The 9947-nt window shown below is 34.0% G+C and overlaps 1 protein-coding gene across 1 annotated transcript; it reads left to right on the forward strand.

The window, feature by feature from the left end:
• The first annotated feature begins 8664 nt into the window (after positions 1-8664).
• Positions 8665-9207, forward strand: LOC125779784 (uncharacterized). The gene has a single exon (XM_049461054.1). The coding sequence runs from the start codon at positions 8665-8667 to the stop codon at positions 9205-9207; it is 543 nt and encodes a 180-aa protein (XP_049317011.1).
• The last annotated feature ends 740 nt before the right edge of the window (positions 9208-9947 follow it).

The raw sequence follows: 9947 nt of genomic DNA on the forward strand, positions 1-9947 counted from the left end.
CAAGTGGCTCCTGTGTCAATTAGGACTTTTAGTTTTCTTCTGTTACTCCGTAATACCTATAAATGTATGGGAGTCCTGTATTCAGCCTAAAAAAGCTTGTTCTTGAATATTATTTATGCGTTGAATTTTAGATGGAGGTTGTGGTGTTCTTTTATATTTTTCAAAATTCCGTTTGGCGTATGTTTGTTCGTGTTGAGTTTGTTTGTGGATACTGGAATCCACGTCCATTGGTTCAGGTTGGTTTCTTTGGTATCCTTGATTAAATCTTTGTACGTATTGTTGGTTATTTTTGTTCTGGAATCCTTGGTTATATCTTTGTGCATATTGTTGGTTATTTTTGTTTACTTGAGGGAATCTTAAATTGTTATGGAACTGGTTATTTGTGTGGTTCAGAGGAGATGTTCGAGGATTATGAACTTGCAATTTTACTGGGTTCGGCTGAGCCTGACTCCTACTGAATTGGAAAGCAAAATGTGCTCTCATATTGTTTGATTTTAATTCTAGAGCTTTCGCTAAAGCAATTGGTAAATCAGATGGGACTAACAAGAACAAAATGTTTGATAGGGAACCGTTAAGTCCTGAAATGAATATTCTCAAGGCATTTTCCTGTGTTGGTCATTAAGTTGATCTACTAGTCCCTTATTTGAACCATGTGACATTATCGTCTTATTAATTATCAAAGTCAATTTTTTATTGACTTCGTTATAATAATCAATAATGGACAAGTTTCCTTGTCGAAGAATGCTTATCTCCTGTTCAAGGATATGGATTGGTCGCTTATCGGCATAGGCGAAATCCAAGCGACTTATGATCGCGTCAAAATTGAGGACCGTTCCGTGATTTGTAAGAACGTCATTTGCGTATTGTATTATTTTCTTTCTTAATATCGTTAGTGCAGCAAAGTATCTTTTGCTACCACGGTTATACAAAGACATTGAGTTATGGGCGGCTTCTCGCCAACTAACGTATGCTTCAGATCTTCCTGCAAACTCCGGTAAGGATTTTATTATCCCTAATGATTCGTCGCATCTAACATTTGCGTCAATAGTCTGTACTGTGTATTCTGTTATATTATCTCTCGTAGTTAATTAAGTTATTTGATTTTTCAAAAGTTCTATCTCATTCTGTAACGAAATTGTATTCCTTTTTATTAATTCTGAAATAATTTCTGCTGTGAGCATTCCTGTGGTAATGCTTGCTACACTCATTTTGCTAAATTTTTCTATAATTTTATCCAGTTTCACTAATATCACTATGATACATTCACTCAAATTTTTCTCAAAGGATTTGTGTCAATCGTCTGTCGTATTCTAACAATTAAGTATGTGTATTCTTATTAAAGTCTTATATATATATATATTATATACTGTATGATATTATGTTATATATATATTTTACTTATACTGTTCTTAAAAATAAGCTTACGAGTATCTTCTTTTCTGTGGTTGTCATTGCTATTTCCGCTGTTCTGCTGTAGTTGCTTCTGCCGTTGTTGCCAGTAGCGGTGTTAGGGTAGGGCGCCCCTCAGCTCATGCTCATAGTTCGAGGTCTGCTTAGTCGTAAATTCCCTAAATTAAGCGGATTTTTTTATGTTAGCAACACTTGAATGCAACGCACTATTCAATCTGTTCAATCGGAGTTCATTTTACGGGGAATTCCCAATCATAGAAAAACACATTGTCTATCTCCTTTTAACTTTTTGGTTAAAAAGAGCTTGCGTTATTTTAGCGAAGCGTAACAAACTCAGCTCATTCGCATTCATATGAATAGCAGAACTTACGAGTATTTTAAATTCGATTATTTTGCTTTTTAAACTTTGTTTAGGCATTTTATATGTTGGAATTTCATTGAACTAAAATTGTAAACAATGAACAGCTGTTTGTGTAAAAATAAGCAAATAACCATACAACATAGGGTGCTCACGGAGGTTATTTTTAATCTAATAATCACATAACCCGATAACCACAGTGAACAGGCTAAATATGTCAAATTTGTTATGTGAAATATGTCTCCCCAGTCAGTGTAAGTCGCGGCTGGTCCAATTTCTATTAGGACATAATCGTCTCTCGTATAGTCAGTAATTTCGCATTGAGTGAATGGTATCAAAAGGATGATTATTGATGTAAGAATCATTTTCTGGAATTAATTTTATAATTTTATATTATCTTTATGAACTATTCTTGACTTCCTATATATTTTTACAGTATTACGTAAATCTTCTTTTACCCTTTGTTTTTTGTACTTTGGTTGTAACTTATTTCTTTCTCCTATTATTTTTTCATATATAACGTCATTCTTTTTATATGTTTTTATTATTCTATTCTTATTATTTCTTTCTATCATTTTTCCCTGTGCGTTGCTTAGCTTTAATGGTATTTCATTGTGTGTGATTTTATTAAGATATATGTATATCTATAGGTTTTTTATCAGTTACGGAATGGATTGATTAATTGTATTGTTGTGCAGCCCTGTAGATACTTTCTAAATCGCTAATTAAATGGTATTCCTGTTGAATACAACTTGATAGTTCTATTAGGGTTGAATGTACTCTTTCAACTTGACCATTTGTGGTACTATGTTTCGGAGTGCAATAATAAACTTCGATGTTCATTCTCTGCATTAAAGATTTGAATTGAATTGAAGAGAAACCTGGTTCATTATCGCAGGTAATGTGTCGAGGACCTTTTGATCTAGGTCTATTCTGTCATCTATGTGTTTGATTACTAAGTATTTGGAATAAGCGTCTACTGCTGTTAAGAACTTTAATTTCTGTACAAAAAATATGTCTATTTTGTTCTCCTTCCCTTTCTGGTATAGGAGCTTCACCGATTGGCACTCTTTGAGGGTGGCGATTGTATTGTTTTTTGTTACATATGTCACAATTTCGAACATATTCCTTAAATTGTTTGGTCATGTCTGGCCAATAATACGAGTATAATTTACATAAGTATTTGTTTTAAGTTTTCTCTAAAATTTCTATGTGCTCGATTGTGTGTTTCCTCGACAATCATGTTTTGATCTTCTGTGTTAGTTATGTCCGTTGGGAAGTTTTTAGTATAAAGAAATTTAATATTGAATGTTTCTAATAATTTGAATTTTATTTCGTACAAATCTTCTACGGTGCAATGTATACCTGTAACCACATTTGGTTTCAAAAATTCTTTAAGTATATTTATCAAATTGTCAACTGTATCATAATCTATAATGTGCCGTGTTTTTCCGAAATTTGTAATTGATTCATGTATTGTGAATCCAGCTTTACTCAGTAATATCTGTTGCGAATATTGATTTAGTGGTCGGGTTGTTTCTGCTATATTATATTGTCGCTACTTTCTGCTGAATGTTGAGTGCTGTTACTTGAAATGTCTGATATACGATATTGTGTAAGTATTGTCGTGAAATAGCGTCTGCTATAACGTTAGTTTTTCCCAGTTTGTATATGATTTTTGGAGAATATTCTTCGATAATGCATGCCATCGCTTCATTTTAGCATTAGGATTACGGGTAGAAACTGCAAATGTTAAAGGTTGATGATCCGTGTGGATTTCTAGGTTTGTAACGCCATAAAGGTAATTCCTTAAAGTTTTCAAAGCAAATACGATAGCATATAACTCTTTTTCATTTGTTGCATAATTTAATTCAGTGTTATTTAATGCCTTTGATATGAACGTGATTGGTTTATCTTCTTGGGACAGAACTCCTCCGACTGCAACATTTGATGCGTCAGTAGTTAAAATAAATTTTTTTGTATAGTCTGGTTGTGCCAGTTCAATTTGGTTTGCTAATAGATTTTTGAGTTTTTCACATGCAATAACTGCTTCTTGGTCTTAATCCAGTTTTACTTTCTTTGACATATGTATGTTGGGAAATTCTTCCATTTTCTCCTGACAAGTATCTAGTTAAGGGTTTTGCTATTAAAGCATAGTCTTAAATAAATTTCCTATAGTATCCTGTAATTCCTAAAAAACTTCGTAATTGTCTGAAAGTAGATGGAATAGGGAAGTGTTTAATGCACTCAATTTTTTTGGGTCTGTTTTAAAAATTCCTTGGGCAACCATATATCCTAAAAACTCGACTTCGGTTTCATAAAATTTTGATTTTTCTAAAGATATTTTCATATTGGCATCCCTAAATGTTTTGTCTATTACCTGTAAGTGTTCTCTATGTTCTTCTATATTATTTGAATAGATTATTATGTCATCGATATATACATGACAAAACTTTCCTACATAATTGCGCAATATATTATCCATCGCTCTTTGAAATATGCTAGGGGCATTCCTTCATCCGAAAGGTAGTCTTAAATATTCATATTTGCCATTGTTGACACTAAAAGCTGTTTTTTCTATATCCTTTTCCCGCATTGTAATTTGATGGAAACCTGACTCTAAATATGTATAAAGTAGAGAAGTATTTTGTTTTTCCTAAATTTGCTAATATAACATTTGTTTCTGGGATAGGGTATTTATCGGGAACTGTATTTTCATTAATTTTCTTATAATCTATAACTAGCCTAAGTTTTGGTGTACCATTTTCATTTATTCCTTTCTTTGGTACAACCCATATTGGTGAATTATACGGGTTTTTACTTGGACGTATTATACCATTATCTAATAGATTCTTTATTTCATTGTTCACAAAAGTATTAACGGACAAGGGGTATGGGTATTGTTTACTCCATATGGGAGTTTCAACAATTGTTCGCATTTCAGCTTTAACGTCCGTTCTAAAGGGTAAATTTGTATTTATATTTGAATGAATTTTTTCGATTTCATTCTTTGTTTCTGTTTTCAAATATTCAAGATTTCCATTTTTTAAATTATGTTGTTTTTAGGGGTTTTCCAGCAATTGTTCGAGTTTTTTTCTCCGCATAAACCATCTCTGAACCTCAACGAACATTTAAAAAAAAGAATTATCAAATTTGGTTCAATCGTATGAAAGTTATGAGCGTACATACATTTTTGCGATTCATTTTTATTTATATAGATATAGATTTCATTCTATAAATCTATTACAACTCCTGCTTTTTTCAAAATATTAAGCCCTATTCTCTATATCTGCTTCTAAATTTTCTATTACGTAAAATCTCTGTATCGTATAGAAGATATTTACATCACTATAATCTTCAATAGTGGTGAATCCGTTAATTGTTTTTACTCTTTTAATTATATCCAATTTATCTCTATATAAAAAAGTATTTGGTTTGCAATAGCAACAAGTGGCTCCTGTGTCAATTAGGACTTTTAGTTTTCTTCTGTTACTCCGTAATACCTATAAATGTATGGGAGTCCTGTATTCAGCCTAAAAAAGCTTGTTCTTGAATATTATTTATGCGTTGAATTTTAGATGGAGGTTGTGGTGTTCTTTTATATTTTTCAAAATTCCGTTTGGCGTATGTTTGTTCGTGTTGAGTTTGTTTGTGGATACTGGAATCCACGTCCATTGGTTCAGGTTGGTTTCTTTGGTATCCTTGATTAAATCTTTGTACGTATTGTTGGTTATTTTTGTTCTGGAATCCTTGGTTATATCTTTGTGCATATTGTTGGTTATTTTTGTTTACTTGAGGGAATCTTAAATTGTTATGGAACTGGTTATTTGTGTGGTTCAGAGGAGATGTTCGAGGATTATGAACTTGCAATTTTACTGGGTTCGGCTGAGCCTGACTCCTACTGAATTGGAAAGCAAAATGTGCTCTCATATTGTTTGATTTTAATTCTAGAGCTTTCGCTAAAGCAATTGGTAAATCAGATGGGACTAACAAGAACAAAATGTTTGATAGGGAACCGTTAAGTCCTGAAATGAATATTCTCAAGGCATTTTCCTGTGTTGGTCATTAAGTTGATCTACTAGTCCCTTATTTGAACCATGTGACATTATCGTCTTATTAATTATCAAAGTCAATTTTTTATTGACTTCGTTATAATAATCAATAATGGACAAGTTTCCTTGTCGAAGAATGCTTATCTCCTGTTCAAGGATATGGATTGGTCGCTTATCGGCATAGGCGAAATCCAAGCGACTTATGATCGCGTCAAAATTGAGGACCGTTCCGTGATTTGTAAGAACGTCATTTGCGTATTGTATTATTTTCTTTCTTAATATCGTTAGTGCAGCAAAGTATCTTTTGCTACCACGGTTATACAAAGACATTGAGTTATGGGCGGCTTCTCGCCAACTAACGTATGCTTCAGATCTTCCTGCAAACTCCGGTAAGGATTTTATTATCCCTAATGATTCGTCGCATCTAACATTTGCGTCAATAGTCTGTACTGTGTATTCTGTTATATTATCTCTCGTAGTTAATTAAGTTATTTGATTTTTCAAAAGTTCTATCTCATTCTGTAACGAAATTGTATTCCTTTTTATTAATTCTGAAATAATTTCTGCTGTGAGCATTCCTGTGGTAATGCTTGCTACACTCATTTTGCTAAATTTTTCTATAATTTTATCCAGTTTCACTAATATCACTATGATACATTCACTCAAATTTTTCTCAAAGGATTTGTGTCAATCGTCTGTCGTATTCTAACAATTAAGTATGTGTATTCTTATTAAAGTCTTATATATATATATATTATATACTGTATGATATTATGTTATATATATATTTTACTTATACTGTTCTTAAAAATAAGCTTACGAGTATCTTCTTTTCTGTGGTTGTCATTGCTATTTCCGCTGTTCTGCTGTAGTTGCTTCTGCCGTTGTTGCCAGTAGCGGTGTTAGGGTAGGGCGCCCCTCAGCTCATGCTCATAGTTCGAGGTCTGCTTAGTCGTAAATTCCCTAAATTAAGCGGATTTTTTTATGTTAGCAACACTTGAATGCAACGCACTATTCAATCTGTTCAATCGGAGTTCATTTTACGGGGAATTCCCAATCATAGAAAAACACATTGTCTATCTCCTTTTAACTTTTTGGTTAAAAAGAGCTTGCGTTATTTTAGCGAAGCGAAACAAACTCAGCTCATTCGCATTCATAAATCGGTGCACATACAAAACAATTATTTTAAAACAAACAGATGCGAAGTAGTAACCAGACGGTTACGGGGAATCCCCAATCATAGAAAAACACATTGTGTATCTCCTTTTAACTTTTTGGTTAAAAAGAGCTTGCGTTATTTTAGCGAAGCGAAACAAACTCAGCTCATTCGCATTCATAAATCGGTGCACATACAAAACAATTATTTTAAAACAAACAGATGCGAAGTAGTAACCAGACGGTTACGGGGAAGCCCCAATCATAGAAAAACACATTGTCTATCTCCTTTTAACTTTTTGGTTAAAAAGAGCTTGCGTTATTTTAGCGACCGTCACCGACTAAACCTCGTACTGAGCAGTTGAGTTACCGTCTTTCTCTGTGTTTACAGCTATTCATATAGCTCTCTTTTGGTGTTTTTTTGAAGTTATACTTCTTATACGACGCCGGAAAAGGTTGCGATAGCTTCTGGTTGCGCAACCTTCCATATAAAAGTAACGCAAAGTTGCGCAACCTCGCTCCATCCATATGAATGTAACGCAACCTTGTCTGCGAAGATGTGCGAGCAGCAAGCGAAGCGGTGACAATCGGCGATCGTTTGTTCGTTTCTTTCGGCACAGCTCGGCTTTTCTACCAACAACACAACGTTGCCATGCTTATGCTGTTGTTGTTTTTGTTTTCGTAGAACAATGTTTCAATTTTTGGTTGGTGACATATTCACATGTGTGCGCATAAGTATGTTTGTATGCTTGCGATTTATTTGTTCGGCAATGTATGCAAATATATGTACATATAAGTAACTATATATCGTCACCTGAAATGCAAAATAACGTATCATCAAAAAAATCGAAATTGAGTGTCTTATTGATTACGCTTCACTACTTCAAATTATATACATAATATTACATATGTTCAACATTTTCTGGTTCTGCGGTCATATATAAACCAGTCTTAACCAATATTAATAATTTGTTTCACTCATGTTTGATTTTATTTCGTGTTTCATTCATGCCACTGTAAATTTCTGAAAATGTTGTTACGTTATTTTGCATTTCAGGTGACGATATGAATGTATGAACATGCAAGTCAATGCGCGCACATGCGTATACATACACTCATATGAGCATGTGCAGATACACAAGATAGGATAGAAGATGTATGCCTTTTAACATCGTATACTATACAAATAAATATTTTTCTTACTAATAGAAATTTAAATAAAGAAAAATATTTATTTTTATAGTATACGATGTTAAAAGCAAAAAATTAAAAATTTATTCTGTCGGGATTCGAACCTGTGGCACTCGTAGCATCTTGACTTTCCAAGCGCTTACCACCAACACCACCATTGACGCTTAGGTTGCGCTGACTTAAGTATGATTTGGTTATGCATGTAAGAAACATACGATGGTTCTAATAATTTTGTTTAAGTATAGAAATATGCTTTTGTAAAACATTTGCTTTCGCAAACATACAGACAAATGTGCAAACGACATAATATATGTATGTATAATTGTTTCGCATTTTGCTTCTGAATATCACCAAGAAGTATAACTTCTTCCGCGCGTAGGAACTCCACACGCACCTTTTTTGCACACCGGTCTGCTTACTTAAGTAACGCGATTAATACTTATTTTAAGTGAGAAATATAATCCAATACTTATATAAGTGTATTATAATTTTTCCACTATGCCCCCGGTGGGCTTCCAGTTCGGGGACAACAGGTTTGCTGCGCTGGCCCAAGGTCCCCAACCAAAACGTAAAAAATTGTATCAAAAACTGCAAGATGCTTTTCCTGACTTACCGCCAATAAAAAGTGATGACCCAAAGTATATAGTGATTAAATCCGATGAGAATACTACACCGCTTTCGAAGGTTTCTTGTTTTCGTGTTTACAATGCCTTACTCACCGTGAGCAAAGATATAAACAAAATTAGTGAATTACGCGACGGCAGCCTATTACTGCTAGTGAAAAATAAGCAAGTAGCAGAAAAGTTTATAAAAACGAAATGTCTTTTCAACATTGGCGCTGTTAGCGCTAGCTATCATCAACATCTTAATTGTAACAAAGGCACCATTTATGCACCGTTCTTAAACGATGTGCCTAAAAGCGAAATAATAGAAGGACTGAAATCTTACGAAGTTTCCGCGGTTTATAAGTTCACTCACAAAGTTGAAGGTGTTATAAAGCCTACTAAACATCGCATGGAGGATGACCTCCGTGCGACCTAATCCAATGCGCTGCAGGTCATGTCAGAAATTGGGTCATAACATGCGAAATTTGCAATTTTCCCTCTCCACACGATAATGACTGCATCCGAGTTATGTGTGCGAATTGTTCTGGCGAGCATCGCTCTTCTGACTATACGTGTCCAAAGTATATGCAAACCAAAGAAATTTTAAAAATAAAGACACTAGAAAAGTGCAGTATGCACGAAGCCCTCAAAAAGTATAGAGAAAATACTTCCCTCCCTTCCCTCACTGCTAGCTTTGCACATGTGCTTCAACCTGCAAAAGAGGTATCCTCTGAAACCACCACACCAACAAAAATTTCAGGCATCAACAATTCCACAAAATCTAAAAATACTCATAGAACCGCCGACAATGACTTGCCTACTACATCAAAACAAAACACAGAGGTCACCTCTGCAACCAACTCATCATTAAAATCTTTAACTAGCAAAAATCACTCATCAAACGCCAACAATAAGCATATTTCCATCAACAAGCCTACATCAATCAGTTCTGACTACAACAACGTCTCACATTCAGCTAAAAATATCAGCGACAACTGTACCCAACAAGACTCTTTCTTAAATCCCAAACTTTTCAGTCCAACAACAGCTTCTTTCATTTCTAACTTAAACAACTCCTTAAACTCGCTTAATAAATATACTGACTTCGAAAATACTACTACCAACACTACTGTGCAATCTAATCCACCTAATCACGAGAATCTCTTTCCAACAACA

Source organism: Bactrocera dorsalis, chromosome 6 (assembly GCF_023373825.1).
Source record: "Bactrocera dorsalis isolate Fly_Bdor chromosome 6, ASM2337382v1, whole genome shotgun sequence".
Taxonomy (NCBI): domain Eukaryota; kingdom Metazoa; phylum Arthropoda; class Insecta; order Diptera; family Tephritidae; genus Bactrocera; species Bactrocera dorsalis.

What these genes read in the sequence shown, in the direction of transcription:
- LOC125779784 (XM_049461054.1), top strand. Translation starts at nt 8,665, where the DNA reads ATGCCCCCGGTGGGCTTCCAGTTCGGGGACAACAGGTTTGCTGCGCTG.